Below are 17,546 nucleotides of genomic sequence, written 5' to 3' on the forward strand. Positions count from 1 at the left end.
AATTACTGATTTCTTGCAGCGCTAGGTTCAACATTGTTCTTGACTCAGTGAAACCAGTCTGCAAAAGTTGAATGTCTGACAGAAACTTGTCATGTGGTAGAACCTCTGAGAGAGTTTTTTCTTCTGAGTGCCTTTAATATATCCTTGTTTGTGAGGTCTGTTAAGCAGGGCAGCTGAAGGCTAGGTACTAATTATAATGGTAAAACACTTTTTTTTTTTTCCTCTCCTGATGTTCTCAAATATTCTTGGAATGAAGCTGTAAAAGGGATATACTGTCTATTAACTACTCATTTTCCTCCCATTGCTTCTTCAAGGAGTGGTCGGGTTCAAAACTAAGGACTGTTTTTGTTACTTTCATAAGTGAATTAATTTAGTGGATAATTTTGTTGGTCAAGTTTGATTTGTGGATTGTCAAGTTTGATAACTCAGAATATTTGACACTGGTTAGGCTGAGGTTTTCATCTACTATGAAGACAACAATGCATTTTGCATCCTATGCCATGTGCACATGTTCAAAAGTTGTGCTTAAAAGATTACTGTCCTTTCAAATGCAGTAACTGTAACATATTTGCTCAGTCTTTGTATACAGCAAGTCCAGTAGATTGATGGACTTTTATTTCAGGAAGCTCTGCCTATTGAACAGCCTAGTTTGGAAAGCAGAACAGATGCAGATGAGTTTCAGCTGCAACTGTAATTGGTCTGAAGATCAGCCCTACTTAAAGGATGCTAGGTCTTGTGCAGTGGGCACTTCAGTCTTCACTCATCCTCTTTTGTCCTTTTCCTCCCTTCTCATCCCCCGTTTTTTCTTTTTTTTTGTCAGGGTATGAAATGGATTCAATTTCATCCCTCTAATTTATAAGCAGAGGAGAACCATGCATACAAGCAAACTTGCCTTTAATCCTGTATCTGCTATTAATTTTTCAGTCAAAATTGATTGGAGATGTAGAAGGTTTTATTGTGCCTTGGTCAAGTGCATCTGGAAAAGAATGCAATTCAGATGTTTGTATCTCTATCACACCTGCACTAATTTTCTTTATTCAGTGTCTCTTTTTGTGAGACACTAGAGTCAATCTCTGAGTACAGGCCAGAGTTTGTACTTTAGGTGGGGTTTTTTTTCCCCTTCATTTCAGTGGGAGAAGAAAGACGTTGGTTATTCCAGGGCTTTTCTAGATCTGAGAATACTGAGGTGAACTAAAAATCTTTCCTCTCAACGGTGGTTACCAAGGTCATCATCCCTCCTTTTTCTAACTAAAATTTATTTGTGCTTTTGATTGCAGGATGCGGGGGTTTTTGTCAGTTTTTTTGTCAGATCAGATGATCATCTGTTTCTTTCTTGTGTGTTTTGTTGTTCTGGTGTTTGGGCTTTTTTCCCTATATGTGGGATTCTTGAAAATGAAATCTGGATGCTTTTCTGTTCCTTACCCAGACATCAAGTAATTTCTAGTACTGAAGTACCTGATAGCTCCTACAGCAGTAACTAACATCATCTGACAGCCTATATTACAAGCTAGCATAGAATTATATACCAAGCATTGACTTCATGCAGAAAAGAGAAATAGTCAATAAAATTAACTAGATTTCTCGGAACAGTAGATCTAACAGCACTACTAATGTGAGTGAAGGGCCTGTGTACCCTATTTTCAGTTTAGTGACAATTAGTTTATAGGCTGTGAGCCACGGGACTAGCTTGTTAAAGTCAATGTTAGAGCAGTACATATAGACAGAACATCTCTCAGCAGCATTTAGTCTATTTGGAGGAAACTTCAGTTAGACTGTCCAGGAGAGGACTGTGTTTGTGTGTAGCAAGTTGTCAGTTTCTTTTTTGAATTGTTAGTTGAAGACTTATTACTTTGTTTACTAGAATTATTCTTACTTAACTTATTTATATTGCTGTAAGTCATTTGTCTTTATGGTCACCTCTTCTTAATGTCACCTGCAATGATTAAATAGTCATACATCTTGTGTTATTTTCTTTCTTTTTTTTTTTGCCACAAGGTAATGCTTGTTTTTCAAACTAATCTTATGGTGAACCTGCAGTTTATTTTCCTGAGGCCTCGTGGTATGAGAGGATGAATTGGGATTTACTTACATTTGTATTTAAACTCTGCAGTGGAGAGAATGAAAGGATTTTTTTAATTTTCTTGTTTTATGTATCTTAAGCAGATTCACAGACCAAGTACTAGACTGTCAGAAAACTTTCCTGCACTATTAAAGTAGCATAATTTTTCACAGTGACTTAGACAAAAAAATTAGTAACTTCCTAAAATACTTATTTTTTTTGTCCAAGCACACATCAACTTACCAATTTTCAGATATGAGTGGTGAATGGAAAGATTAATGTTGTGCTTCTATTTTGTATGTGTTTACTTTTTTTGAAATGCCAAAATTACTGTTATTTTACATAAACTCAGTTTAATATTTAAAGAAAATTCAATTGGGAAAACTAAGACTGTTTAAAGATTCCAAATGCCATTAATTTACAACAAATAAGATTTTTCTTTACATGAAGATATCTTAAAATCTTTTCATTAATAAGGATAGTTTACTATACTGTGGAAAGTGTGGTGTGGTTGTTTTGCTAAGACATAAAATGCAGTGTCCAGATTGCAGTGTCTCGATTGGCTTTCAGAGTCTTTCTAATGTGTACATAAAAATTACCAGTGATACATTTGAGTAGTTGTTTGGCGTAATTATCATATAGCTCTTATGTGAAAATTTGAAGTAAAATGACTGAATTTACTATGACTTAAGATTTGTTCAAGTCACCTGTAAATTGGATTTTTCAAATGTGTTTTCTTATATTATTCTGTTATTAGCCATCATTAGTAATTATTTTCAGAATAATTTTTGAAGTATTTTAAGGTTAGGCTGTTCTTTTACATTTCATTATTTTATGAAATCCTTGTTTCAAAATTTGCTTATTGTGATTCAATTTTTTTTACTTATTTACTTATTTTAACAAAGAGGTAGTTACTGATTATCCATTGGACCAAATGTAACTAACTGTACATCACAAAAGGTTACTGTAATTGTTTTATAAGGTGGGATTTTTTTTTTTCTCAGATATTGGCAAGTGGTAAAGGAAAATGCTGTGTTAAACATTAAATAATTCAGTGTAGTATGCTTACATTTTAAAACTACCAGATGACTCAGGATAATCTGTCTGTTCATAAAATAGAATGTATAAATATAGTTAGCAATTTTTTTGCCTCTGGATAGATTCAGCACCAGTAGCACATGTTGCCCAGTCAAAACCGTGAAGCCCTTCTTTTGGCATCCATTTGTAGTTGCTTCTATTGCAATCCTTTTCCTAGTGGCTTTCACTTGAATTCCTGTATTTTAGTAGGATTTTTACTCAGCACATGCATATTAAAACTGTGAAAATCCTTATTTTCTAATCACATGATTCTGTTGTTACCAGGCAGCATGGTATGTTCTTGTGGGGTTTTTTTGTCCGAAGAGATTGTTATGCTTTTTCTGATATTGAGAAGATACTGAGGTGTTAGGGCATGCTTTTTTTTTTTTTTTTTTTTTTTTAATCTTGGAAACTTCCACTTTCTCTCGAGTTTCTGTCACTCTAAGACATCCTTTCACTTCAATGTCAGATTGTTTAAGGTCACTTTGGTGCATCAAAGCAGCTTCTGCTGTCTGCTAGTATTAGTCTTGCTTACTTTCAATACCTGATTTCGTAGCATTTATCCCGTGCCAGTTAGGGCTTGAAGGTAGAAGTAAATGTATTTGTTTACATGTTTGAAGGGTACATAACATGCCTTTACATGTGTGGAAAAGTAGGTATCGTATGGATTTGTGTGTAGTTACAAAAATGGCAGCTTCAGTTTGAAAGAAGGGCAGAATATGTTTATATTAATCATTTCCCTTTATGTCCTCTTCCACAGTGATCGCTTGCTGTTCTACTTTGCTTTTTATAGTAACCAATAATATTCTGTACAAAACCAACCTCTGTCAATGCAACGAAAGCTAAATTTAAAAGCAACCTCAGTTACAGTGGATCTTACATTTCCTGGCATTAAGACTGTGCACTTTGTTTATGCATTTGGCTTTGAAAATTTGTGTTTTTCTTGTAACTCAGTGCTTCTCTGTGATTCTTTTGAGTTTATGCCATGAAGAGGGAAAAAAGAAGTTATCTATTAGTCTTCAGATAGCTTTTGCTGGAAGTTTCTCTGATCTCAGACTTGTAGAAATGTGTCTGAGCTGAGTTATGCCTGGATTTTCATAGCAGCTGCACAGCTGATGCTGTAATAGCTCCTTCAGTCTCTGCCGCAATCCTTCCCTGACTAAAATGGTTTGACTGAAATGGGATGGTTGAACAGCAATTGTATCAAAGCTAAATACTTAGATGTATCAATTAAGTCTAGAGACTTAATTGCTTTGTAACGCAAGTGGTGAATGTGTGGGGTTGGGGAAGGGATCCTAATTTGTTTCTTTGTTTGTTTTCTTTGAACTGTTTTGTGGAGGTAACCCTTCCTTACTGAATGATGAACCGAACATACATAAAATCTCTTGATGATACCTTCTTGAAAAGAATGAAGGTTTCTGGGTTTTTTGTTTTACTGCTACTCCTCACAAAGCTAAAGTGAGTGTTTAAAGCACTTGTTCTGAAGATTGATTGCTTTTTGACAACCTTATAATTTCAAGAACTTTTGCAAAATTCCTTAATCTATTTGGTTTATGAAACAATAAAGTCATGTAGGTATGTCTCTTAGCACCTTTGCTTATGCCCGAGGTGGCTTTGTGAGGTTCACACAGCCTCATCTTCTGGATTTCAACAGAAGTTGAGTGGCTTTAATTTAAAGAAAATATGTAAAGCTGTTCTTTAGTAAATATAATAGGCTGTATTGTTTGTATTAGAAGTGGTTTTACAAGAATACAAAACTTCCATAATCGTTCCTAGCAATTTTCTTATCAGTATTTTCAGTAACTTTCTGTATGGTGTTCTTGCATGCCTTTGGTGTGATCTAGGAAAAATACAAATTTTTCACAGAAGTGGAACTAATTTCAACTTAGTCTAAATTTATGTCTAAAACTGATGTTTATAATAAAGAGACTAGACGTAAAAACAGAGAAATTTTGGTAGAGCATTCAGCTTTTGTTGTTGTTGTGGGCTTCCTCCTTTTAAAAAGCTTAGTTGTCATTTCTCTCTGCAATATAGTTTGTGCTATGTTGTGTTAATTCTGCTTCCCTTTCAGTTCCTTCAGTTTTACATATCTGTTTCTCAACAGACTTCTTCCAGTTATATGAATTTTTCATAGGAAAATGGAAGAACTGTGGGGACCCAGCTGTACTGCTGAAAGAGGAATCAGTTATTACCTCAGCAGAACTGTTTTCTTTTTTAAAAATTTAAGACTAAGGACTCTTGCAAAACTGAGTAATTTGCACCCATCAGTGTAAAGTCTGACTGCTTTCCTGTTGTGTGTTGAATTACAAAACTGATAATTTTCCTCATATAATTTCTTTTTGCAGTTGCTCTTGGACAAAATTAAAAAAAAAAAAAGCTGTATGGAGTACTTTGGTACTTTTCTGGGGAGGAGAGCAGGTTAGAGCTGAGCATGGCGTGCTCAAGCTTGTGTTTTGATGGCATACTTGCCCAAAAAATATATGGACTGTTACTGAGAGAGCCTGTTTCACTTCCCTTGTGTGGACACAGAAGTTCAGATCTGTTGAGCAAAGGATCTGGGAACAGGGACAACAGTTAGTTGTAGTGGTGGTTACTTCCCTAGTCCAGATGACTGATGGCCTGCATGAGCTCTCATGCTACTGAAAAAGCAGGTGCCAAGGAAGATCTCCAGGTGGGTTGTGGAAATGGTCTTATACCAGATGGCTTGGAGGCATGGGATTTTTTTTTTCCCCTTTGCTCTGCTCACCTTTAGAAACTGAGCCAAGGAAGTCAAAAGTAGTGTCAATTATATTGATGACAAAGGTGGTAAAATTAATTTGTCTTTGGCTAGTTTTTGTATCCCATTTCAAAGAGTATCGTAGGAGAATAACATTCTGAAATAGATTTTTCATCTTGAACAGCACAATGCTGAATCATTTCATAAACTTCCTTGCAGTCTTCTTCCTTAAATTTTAATTTAGATAAGTAAATGTAATTTCTCCTTCACTGTAAGGAAGGTGTAGAGGTTAGAGGACATTGGTCTCGATCTGTTCCTCCTATAGATGGTTTGTCTGCTGGGCCAAATCTGAAGTTCAGCAACCAGAAGCTTGGGGACCAGCACGGCTTCACTGTGGTGCAAACTATTCTACTGATGAATTTACTTCTCTGCTTATTGTAGTTGGAAATTGCTATGCAGCATTGTGCAAACACCCACAAAAAAGTTTCCTGATAGCTGTTTGTATATGTATATGGCTTCTAGCATACAAAGCATTGAGGGGATTATTTTGCTTTCTGCAACCAAGAATTCTTCTCATAGTGTTCCCCTTGTTATTCTGAGATGGACTGTCATATACTTTGTTGTAACAGCACAAATCTGATTTTGTTTTGAATATGTCAATCTTTCTGTCAGTGGCTGGCTTTAGCAGATGGGGACACAGATTGTAAACAAAGTGTGAGAGAGCATTCTTTTAGATGTAGTATGTCAAAGAGTTATTTACACTTGCAAACAGCCTTCTGCACAGGCAAACTAACTTCAGTGTGACTTGTATAGAACAACTATATTAGAGAATTTCAAAAGTGCTGCCTTGAACCCTTTGGGTAGCAAGTCTCAAACCAGAATAAAAGACAAAGATGGGCATTACTGATATTACTTTTGTTCAGCTCAGAGTTGATTATTGTCAGGGATGGACAAAAAGTCTCAATCTCTCTCAGTATTTACTTCACAAGGAATCCTGAGTTTAATAGTAAAATGTATGGAGTTAGGAAAAGGCTTTTGCCTTCTAACCTTGGTCTTTATTTTTCTGAAGGTTGTTGTGATTATTTGTAGAGGTGAACAGAAGGAATATTTTCGTCAGGCGCTACTCTCAAAGCTGCAAGAATTACCCATCATCTAGACAGTCTTCATATTTTTAGGCTTGCTCAAAGCTACTTGGGATAAGAGAGTTAGAGGAAGAAGGAAACAAGTCTGTCAACTGGGTATTTATGAATCAGCCCTAAGTTCCTTGTATCATGATGGAGAGGTTTTCCATTTTAGATAAATTTATAGTAACTCCTTTAAAATTAAACTCTGAGATAAGCCCTGCTTTTCTTGTTTCTGGAAATAAAGTAAGTTGCGTATCTAGAAAAAAATTGTTGTGCTGTGTGGTGTTCCTCACTTGAACAGGGAATTCTGAAGTCAAAGTGTAGATGGTAATAGTAGCAGCAGTACCAGGGAATTTGAACAAACAAATGATTAGGAGGTAGAAAAAATCATTAATGTCCAGGAAATCAGTGGCTGATAGAGATAAGGGGCTGATTAAAAGTTCAGTTGCTTCAATTCAGCACAGATGAAGTCTTTATGTTACTTGTTGATACCATTGGAAATTTAGTTTTTTGGCACCTGGATGAGATAACAGATAGGAAATGAAAATATGCTTTATGTTTTCAGAAAGGGTTAATCTTAGGCAAAGGGCATTGCTTCTTTGCACAGAATGCAATGGCTTTCTGAACAAGTATGTGAATACAGACCATGAGCAGTCTTTCCTTCCAGTTTGATATGAAGACTGTGGGCCTTGTTCCTGATGGCATGCAAGATACTCTGATCATTAAACCCAGTTTAAGGGTATGATTTGTCTATGAAGCTTTTTTTAAAGTTAATTACAAGAAAGTTAACTGGATACTGTAATAATTTTTTTTACTTGAGTTTACTATTTATTACAAGCAACTCTGTTCACAGTGACTGTAATGTGTCATATATCTGGGGTTTATAATTCCCTTGGGATTTGGTTGTGCTGATGTCTTCCACTACATTGTGATGGAGTTTCTGAAAGGAAAGATAAAAGTCAACTCTGTTAATTTCATAGTATGTGTTGTACTGTGGAAGAAACCTGTCTGGTGGTTAAAGCTGGGTCCACTTGTGCTAAACACAAGTTAAAACCAAATTAAACCTTCTGGATTGGTTAGTACAGTGTTCTCTAACACAAGATGTGATTCAAAAGCCTGCCCTTAGACTGTCAGTAGAAGCATGAGTGCTCAGTAGCTTTGTTCCTGTTGGCTGATTGTTTGCTGTGTGAATCATTAGGGTGATTTTTGTTGTCAGATCTGAGTCCTCATCAAGTTCTTTTAGGTGCTACCCAGCTAATTTATTTTTCTTGCATATGGAGTGATTTCTTTCAGGATGCTTTCTTATTTGAAATGTTTTGGGCAATGTGACTTCCTCTTAATACTTCGAAAGAACTCTGAATATTCGAATGTTTTAGGTCAGAAAACTGAGTGTTTTCTTGAAATGTTATATTAACAGTTCCAGGCTGTATTAGTGTAAGAGGAAAAATTATTACTACCACTTCTTAGGGTTGTCTGCTGCCTTTGTGTAGCCTGGCTTAAAGGTGTGAAGAGAAAACTTCCTACCCTGGTATGGTCCTCAGATTTTTCAGGTAAACAGCGATGAAGTTGCAGCCAGAAGTCCGAGGGTAATCAACAGACACTTCAGGGCCTTGGGATGACTGATTAAGGGATCAGGAGTACAAGTACTTTTCTCCTCTCTCCTTCAGTTGCAAGAAATAAGAGAAGAAACAGGAAAAGCTGGCAGATCAATACCTTGGCTCCAAGCCTGGTGTCATTGACAGAATTTTGATTTTCTTTTTTTTTTTTTTATCTTGGATTGGTTTATACGACACCAGGCCTGTTGGCAATAAACAGGATACACCTGTCTCAAAGGGGGGAAAGTGTCTTTGCATAGCAGGGCTCATTGAGAGAGCTTTAAACTAGATTTGAAGGGGGAGAAGGATGAAACCAGGGGGCAGCACCAACGTTTAAGGGGTAGCATGCTAGTGAGATCCTTCAGTCTGCCATCTCAGTTGAGGTAGGGGATGGAGATCCATGTGACAGCAAAGACAAAAGGGTCACTGATATGTTAGAAACCACAGAATTGCCTGGTTACATAGGAGTTAGAGCTTTTCACCCTGGATCACCCTGGGTTCAGTAACCCAAGTGCATCTGTGTCAATGCATGCAGCATGGGCAACAAACAGGCATGTTTGTTCTTCCCCAGGGCTCAGTACCAGCACCAGTTCAGTGTAATATCTTCATTGATTACTGAGACGAGGGAATCAAGTACACCTTCAGTCAGTTTGCACAGGACACCAAGTTAGGTGAGAGTGTTGATCTGCTGGAGGGTAGGAAGCCTCTGCAGAGGGATCTGGACAGGCTGGGTCAATGGGCCAAGGCCAGTGGTATGAGGTTCAACAAGGAGAAGTGCTGGGTCCTGCACTTCAGTCACAACTACCCCAGGCAGCACTACAGTTTGAGGAAAGAATGGCTGGAAAGCTGCCCAGCAGAAAGGGACGTGGGGGTTCTGGTTGACAGCTGACTGAACATGAGCCAGCAGTGTGCCCAGGTGGCCAAGAAGGCCAATGGCATCCTGGCCTGTATCCGCAATAGTGGGGCCAGCAGGACCAGGGCAGTGATTGTCCCTCTGTACTTGGCACTGGTGAAGCTGAAGCTCAGATCCTGTGTTCAGTTTTGGTCCCCTCGCTACACAAAAGACTTTAAGGTGCTGGAGCATGTCCAGAGAAGGGCAACAGAGCTGGTGACAGGTCTAGAGCACAAGTCCTGTGAGGAGCAGCTGGTGGAATCACTGTCTCTGGAGGTATTTAAAAGACCCATAGACGTGGTGATTAGAGAGGTGGTTTAGTGGTGGACTTGGATGCACCAGGTTAATGGTTTGACTCATCTTAGAGGTCTTTTCTTACCTAAGCAATTCTATGAGTCTGTGATTTTACACTTAAGTGTTGGGATTATACTTGTAGCCTAAAATTGGGTTCCATTATTTATTTATTAATTTTTATTTATTAATCTTTTAAGTGTACATGTTTCTCACCATTACTGCTTTCCAGGTCTGTGCCCTGTCTGTCAGTGTTAAGTGGACAAATCTTTTATAAAGGATTGTGTTTGAAAGAATGCAAAAATATTCTCTGTTTTCAACTACTGAATGTTGCTTGAGGGTTAGTGTTGAACTTTCTTCCAGTTCAAATGAAAGCTTAGGTATTTGTAGAAGGCCAATATAATACATCAAATAAATTCCATTTAAATGTTGAAAATAACCTTATCAGCAAATTCCACTGCTTTGTTTTCTTGGTGATCTTGTTAAGTAAGTGTTAGGTAAATTTGATGTTGAGGTTAGTACTTGCAGTGCTCTCAGCAGTTTTACAGATTTCTACTGCAGATAACTCTGCTGAAAATTACTTCATTTTCTTAGCTTTGGTATGATTTGATGTGGCCTAATGCATCTTGTAATGTATTATGTTTAAGTCATATAAGTAACATTATTGAAATGAATGTAGTTTTTCATTTTATTTTTAATGTCTTACATTGGTACTTATGTGTTCCTTAACGCTCCTGTCAGTCATGTTTATAACTACTGTACCAGTGTACACCAGTCTAATCAAGCACGGGGAGCTGGAGTACCTCCTTCTAAATCAAAAAAGGGCCAGACACCTGGAGGTGCTCAGTTTGTTGGCTTGGAGTTGTACAAACGGCTAAAAGAATTTCTGAAGAACTACTTGACAAATCTCCTTAAGGTAAGATGGGACGTGAGATTGATCTGCACTTGTAGTAAGTAATAGGGGCTAGGTTGAGAAAAGCTTGTATCAACAAACCTAGAAGTGTATGCAGCCACTGGAAGTTAAAAAAAAAAAAAAAAAGAATAATCTTGAAGTCTGCTTTTGTCTCCATTAGCCACTAGAATGTTTTGTAGGCTTTACCTCAGTTGCTAAGTTGTACCTGTGAGCTGCTTTTCCCCATCAAGCCAAAACAGCATTCCTGTGTTTTAGAGAAGTACTGTTACCTGCCATCTTAAACTGTCTTGTATTTTAACATTATCCAGAATGTACTCATGGTTTTATTCCCTTGTCCATTCAGGCTGTAGAGGTCCAGTTTGGAAAGACACTTGAACTTTAAAATTTTATCTTTCCTTTTTTTTTTTTTCTTAAGAAAAGGAAATATTATGCCATACCTGTTTTCTTGAATGTGGAGCTTCATTTACTACCCGTTTACTTCATTACTACTTCTCTCCCATCCACACTCACTGGTTTCAGCTCCTCAAGGAGCAACAGTGGGAATGGGTGGTACATTTTATGGAGGTTGTCATTTTGAATGCATTACCTGGTGCACCCATCAGTGTCACTGCTTGATTCTAACATAGTGGCCTCATGCTCTCTCCCACAGGAGGGACAGGAGTATTTTCTGGACCTTTGTCTATGCTGTGCATTTTTTTCCCAGCATTTTAATTCCAAAATCTCATACTGGCTTTGTGCTTTATTAATGTAGAACTAGATGTATTAACACTTATGTTTCCTATAAATACATTGCATGGTGTAGATTAATTATGCAGTCAGTTTGTACACCCTTATATATCTTGGTTTTACCTTGAAATTGCCCAACAGTACTGGTAAACTGTTGTTATTTTAGGATGGTGAAGATTTGATGGATGAGAGTGTGCTGAAATTCTACACTCAACAGTGGGAAGATTATAGGTTTTCAAGCAAAGTATTGAATGGGATATGTGCCTACCTCAATCGACACTGGGTTCGTCGTGAGTGCGATGAAGGTCGTAAAGGAATATATGAAATTTATTCAGTAAGTAGCTTTTTTGAAGGGAGCAATTTATCTATTCCATCTGTCATGTTTGCATTATCATCCTGCAGATTGCTGCTTGAATCTTGTAGGAAGTTCATAGAAGTTGAGCAAAGTGGAAATCTCCCTTCCTTCCATACTCCCACCCCAGTATATTTGTAAAAATTCCAAGGGTCTCAGCCTGTGAGATGTTCAATCTGCCTTGTATGTATTGAGACTTGCAGTATTAGACTGTTGAGGGTTGTCTGTCTGAATATTTGCTGCTTATACCACTGTCTGTGTGTGCATCAGTGTGGCCTTGTCATTCCACTTAGAATTCAACCAAGTGTTTCAAATACCAAATGAAGAAGTAAATTGCAGTTTTTTTCTGATGACTTCAATACATCTCTTCAAATTTTTTAGCATTCAAGCTGCTAAGATTCAGTCACCATTTGGTTTGTATTGTAAGTTATTTTGGTACAGTTCCGAAAGATTGATATGTGATCTTGATAAATTTTTTTGTAATGTAAAGTAATATAAATAAGAGAAGAACTTAGCAGAAGTGCTGTATCTCAGATAACTAAAAGTTTGTTGTTTGGGTTTTTTAGAAATGATAATTATTGTCCTTGCTGGTGTAGCATTAGGAAGGTGATGTACTGTTTTACTGCTTCACTAAAATAACTTTGCATATAGTAGAAAAACAGTTGGTATCCTTAGTTCCCTTCCTCTTAACTTTACTAGCCTAAAGCTAAGGGACTGTGTCAGCCTGGAAATTGCCAAGAAAAAAAGCTGTATATTGTCAAAGTAATTTCCTGGCTTTGTTAGTTTTCACAGTTGGCAGTGGATCGCTGTCAGAAAAGGCAGAGTTAATAATAAAGCAAGTGGTAATTTAGGTGTGAAACAGTCTTGTTGATTGAGAAATGTGTGTGCCAAAATACAATAATTGTGAAAGTTCTGATTATTTAGCATATAATATCAGCTTTCTTTAAGAAGTTATCCTGCATGTATATGTGTATATGTAAATATTTTTATTCCATCTTTCACCTCCTTTCCTTTCCTTCTAGCTTGCCTTGGTGACCTGGAGAGACTGCTTATTCAGACCATTAAATAAGCAGGTATATATATATAAATATATTATTATTATAGTGTTATTTTATTGGGTTAGTTTTATATATTGTTAGTAACTGCTTCAGAGAGAATTTGGAGGATGGGAGGGGCACAAACCCTGAAAATAAAAGGGAGCCTTCTACTTCTCTTTTGTGATGTTAAAAAAGATAAATATTTGAGGGAATAGGCCTTTCTCTGTGTGTATGATTGAACCTTGATAACCAAGACTGTTCTGTTAATCTCTCTGCTGAGAGGACTCTTGTCCTTTTTTAAAAAAAAAGCTAAGGAGACTCATATTAAATGAAGTAGCAACTTTAGCTGTTTCTAAGCCATGCAGGAATTGGGGCTGATGACAGTCATGTCTTAAGGTTTGAGAGTCAAGATTTTATGAGAATAGATAGTGACAGACAGGGATTTTGGTCTTTTCTGATGTTACTGTGAATTGTTAAATCTACACTGATGCCTGGGAGATTCAGGTCAACCAAATATTTTAAATTATTTGAATCAACACAATATAAAACCAGACATTCCACCGCAATTTTCAGGTATGTACGTATGTTGATTTCACTTACTTACCAGTACTTCATGAGGAAGTAGTTGCAGCAGATCATTTGTGTAAAGAACAGGTGGTGAGTTCAGCTCTTGCCACAGAGTCACCTTGTCTTTTAGGTATAAAACAAAAGAAGTTTGGCTTAGAATGTGCTTTTTTGAAATTAAAAAAAAAAAAGATGAAGAAAAATGACTAAGCACTTTAATACCCATATATATCTGACCATTAAACAGACTGTAATTATGTTATATAACTTAAAGGTGTAACATACTCTGTAGGAATTTCATATGTTCAGATCTCTTTAAATGTTGTTTTCAAGGGGCTTGACTTGTCTTCAGTATAGGAATACAGTCTTGATTAAATACTGTGCTTGATCTGCCAGCTGCTTTTTCTGTGCTTGACTTACTTTTAATTCCTGTTTTCTAAGGTAACAAATGCGGTGTTGAAATTGATTGAAAAGGAAAGGAATGGTGAAACTATCAATACAAGGCTGATCAGTGGAGTTGTACAATCCTATGGTAAATGAGATTTCTTTAAGGTTCTATTATTTTCTTAAGAATAAGTAAATATAGGTACCCTATCAGAGCCTGGAAGTAACATCCCACCTCCTCGGATGTCCAATAAAGATTTTTTTTTATAGTAACTTAAATACAGTTGTGTATTTTTTAACTTCATATTTGTACTGACACTTCGTACAATTACAGTTGGTTATACCATATTTGTAATACTTGAAAGTGCAACCAATGGACAAGAGTGTTCATTGTTTACAAATCTGTTATTTAGAACCTAAATCTGGAAGGGGAAAAGTATAGTAGTTTACAAAGCAGAGTGGGATTGTTTTTTCCCATTTGCATGACATTGAGAATTTTGCCATCCAGATTATAGGTTTCATTAATAAAAACAAAAGCATATAATCTGGGGGGAAATTTGAACTAGCTTCTGAGATTGCAGAGTTTTCCAAATCCTATAATCCATTTAAGAAATGTATCCAAAAATGAAATTTACATGAGTAATGTCTTGTGTTAGTTATTGTGTAAGTGCAAAATCAATGTGTACTTTTAAAAGTTTTTAAAAGTGGCATTAATACAGTCCCAATCCATTACCTTCATCTAAGTTAGAAGGAGTATACTTTGTTTATTTGCACGAGACCACTTCATAAAAAACAATTTTGTCATTACTTGGGTTTTTTTGGTTTTGTTTTTTTTTCATGTAGTGGAGCTGGGGCTGAATGAAGATGATGCATTTGCAAAAGGACCTACACTAACTGTCTATAAAGAATCCTTTGAATCTCAGTTTCTTGCTGACACAGAGAGATTTTATACACGGGAAAGTACTGAATTCTTGCAACAGAACCCAGTCACAGAGTACATGAAGAAGGTAAGTTACTTAATCAGCTTTGTGATTAATTTTTTTCCGGATACAGGTATTTTTTAGAGGTAAAATAATATAAATTCTAGGCTTTTATTATCAATTTCTTAAAATGCTGGGTTTTTGACAGGAAGAGTTAGCTCTTTTTCCCTGTAGTGATTTGCTTCTGTGTTTATCTGGTCTGAAGTTTGTCTCCTTTGCTGCATTTCAGGAAGTACAGTGGAAGTTTGAAACATTCTTAATGGGCAAAACAGAAGAGAATGTTAAAATAAATTCACATTTTGTTAGACTTCAAGACACTAAAACAATAATTTTGCTTTAAACCTACAGGTTGACTGTTCCTGTACAGGAACTGTGTGTTGGCACATTTATTGGAATCTCTTCCTGACCAAGCTGGCCAAGGAAATAGATCATTAATGAACTTTAACTCTCTCAGAATATTTCATTGTAATGAACCTTACACAGTTACTTCTGTTCAACAGAGGCCAGATTTAAAGTCTTGACTAGTCTCTGCTTTTGGGAATCCCAGACAGAGCAACTAAGAGCAAACAGGATAAACATTGACTATTTCTAGCCTGGTTATTGGATCAGTCTTACTGAATGTGAAATAGATAGGTCATCTTCCGTCTTGGACATGTGCTGCTTTGTATATTTTTCTCAGCACATTTTGTTACTTTCTGAATTGCTGCTTGTTTTTTCCCTTTCAACTTAGTTAAAAAATAAGAGTTTTTTGAGTATGTGATATGCAGATACACATCCCTCCATGCAGTATCTTTTGTGCAATGCTTTTTACCACAGAACACATCCTCTCTTGACTCTTGGCATTAAAGTCAATGAATTAACCAAGAAAAAAAAGTGGGAGAGTCCTTGATATAACATAGTAAATTGAATCATGCCTTTAGTCTGTTGGGATAGTTGCCCAGTAATTAGCCAACCTACCTATGTTTACTTTTCTGTTGTTGAATTAATTATTTTTTGCTACTTCCATTTTAATTTCTTGTCTTAACTTTCATCCTAATATATGTCTAAAAAGGGAGTAAGGGAATTTCAGTTATTCATAACCTGAATGACTGGCTCATCCAGGCTTCCTTGGTACAGGACAGTAAAAAGCTGTCTGAAGGTCATTGCTATTTCAAGAACTGGAGATTAGTGGCAAGTAGAAATAACTTATTAGTACCCCAAACAATCCTCAAGTCTTCAAAAATCCACAAAAGAGCAAATCACTGCTAGAAGCTGATGTTGAAGCTGAAAGCACTTATAAACTTGGCAAAAGACAGGGCAGATCTTCAGCAAGAAAATGTGTAGCCTTAAGTCTCCGCTCAAATTAGTATAGTAGAGATGTATACAAGCTATTTGAGCAGTCTTGGCATCTCCTTATAGACTAGTGGTTATAAGATCTTAAAAGTAATCTGTTGGAAGCATGAACTGCAGACGGAGTAATCTGCTGTTAGTATGCTTACTTGACATTCTCCCTGAAGCACTGCACATTAAGTTCTGACTGGGCATAAATAGCATCGGAAAATAAAAAGAAACCTGTTGGAGTACCTTAGTGCACACCAGCATAACATCACTGTTACCATGTTATAGTAGAATTGTGGTTGTTTCTTGTAGAATACTCAATGAAATCCTAATTAGAATTAGGATTTGTGTGTACAGTTATACAGGCAGACTTACTGAGTTTAGAAGGAATGTGAATTTTTCTTCTCAGGCCAGAACTCATGAGTAAAGCTGGCATAGCCTGATGTGCTGTAGGGAAAAAGGTCAGTATTTTTTAAGACTGTCCCTTGAAATATAGTCTGAAACTGAACTTTTGATCACTATAGTTAAAACAGGTGAAAATATTTTGTGTGAACTAATTATTTTTCCCTTGTTTCTGAAATGTGACTTTAAAAGGAAAATGGAATTATAAGAACACAAAAAAAATGAGACCATAAGCAAACATGAAGTCAGAGTAAATATTTCTTTTCATAAAGGAACTGAAAGTGAGAGTTTACTGTTAATGTTAAAAGTGATGGTCTAAGGATATTTTAAGAAGCAGCATTAGAAGCAGCAGAATTTCCTGAACTACAGAAGTACAGAATTGCTTAAATACAAGATCAGTAGAACTACTAGTCTGATTCCAGTCCCCAGTGTTCATCAGAAAGATTTGCTGTTATTTGCTGTCAGTAAAGATTTTTACTCCATACTGGTAAGAAACTAACAAGTACTCTGAAGCAGGAGCTTATATTCCTTCCCAAACTGTTGATTTCATTTCCTATATTTTAATCAGTACTGGTTTAGCTCTAGGAGACAGTAATCCAGGACCATTTCACAAGAACTTAAGTGCAAAATCATTACAGAAAGAAGTGAAGCTAGCAGTGGGTGAGATTATTTAAAGCTGTCTAAGTATGATGCAGTGGAATTGTTCCTTTTTTTGTTGTCCGTATTGTGATCTTTCATGCTTAGTCGATATTCTGACATACTAGGAAACTGAATTAACCTAATGTCATTTTCTTGGGGACACTGCTAATTTAAATAATTTGGACTGATAAGAGGACATACACACTTTATCCCTAATAATGTGCTGCAATTAGAGATGGCTTGTAAAGCAAATCTTTAACACTTTTCCAAACAAAATAGAGATAATTGTTATATAAACAATTTCAGTTTTACATTTTGGCGTAGGTACTATTCCTCAAGTGACATTTAAAATTTTAGTTTGCCAGGAAGATACGCATATGTAGCATTTCATATGCCAAATTAAATGCTAGTATAGTTTAAATGATTGTAGTTTATTGGGAAGCTTTTCTGTGTAAGAATGTAGATGAGATCATTCAAA

General features: G+C 36.3%; 1 protein-coding gene across 1 annotated transcript in view; it reads left to right on the forward strand.

Moving 5' to 3' along the window:
- Positions 1–17,546, forward strand: part of CUL1 (cullin 1) — a 52,699-nt gene that overhangs the window by 17,022 nt on the left and 18,131 nt on the right. The window contains exons 3-7 of the mRNA XM_051768497.1: positions 10,496–10,670; positions 11,560–11,727; positions 12,768–12,818; positions 13,788–13,878; positions 14,574–14,737. Coding sequence (XP_051624457.1) covers positions 10,496–10,670; positions 11,560–11,727; positions 12,768–12,818; positions 13,788–13,878; positions 14,574–14,737 — 649 coding nt within the window. The remainder of the gene's footprint in view (positions 1–10,495; positions 10,671–11,559; positions 11,728–12,767; positions 12,819–13,787; positions 13,879–14,573; positions 14,738–17,546) is intronic.

The sequence above is a fragment of the Manacus candei genome, unplaced genomic scaffold (assembly GCF_025592945.1).
Source record: "Manacus candei isolate 608988 ecotype Guabito, Panama unplaced genomic scaffold, ASM2559294v1 h1tg000095l, whole genome shotgun sequence".
Lineage (NCBI taxonomy): Eukaryota > Metazoa > Chordata > Aves > Passeriformes > Pipridae > Manacus > Manacus candei.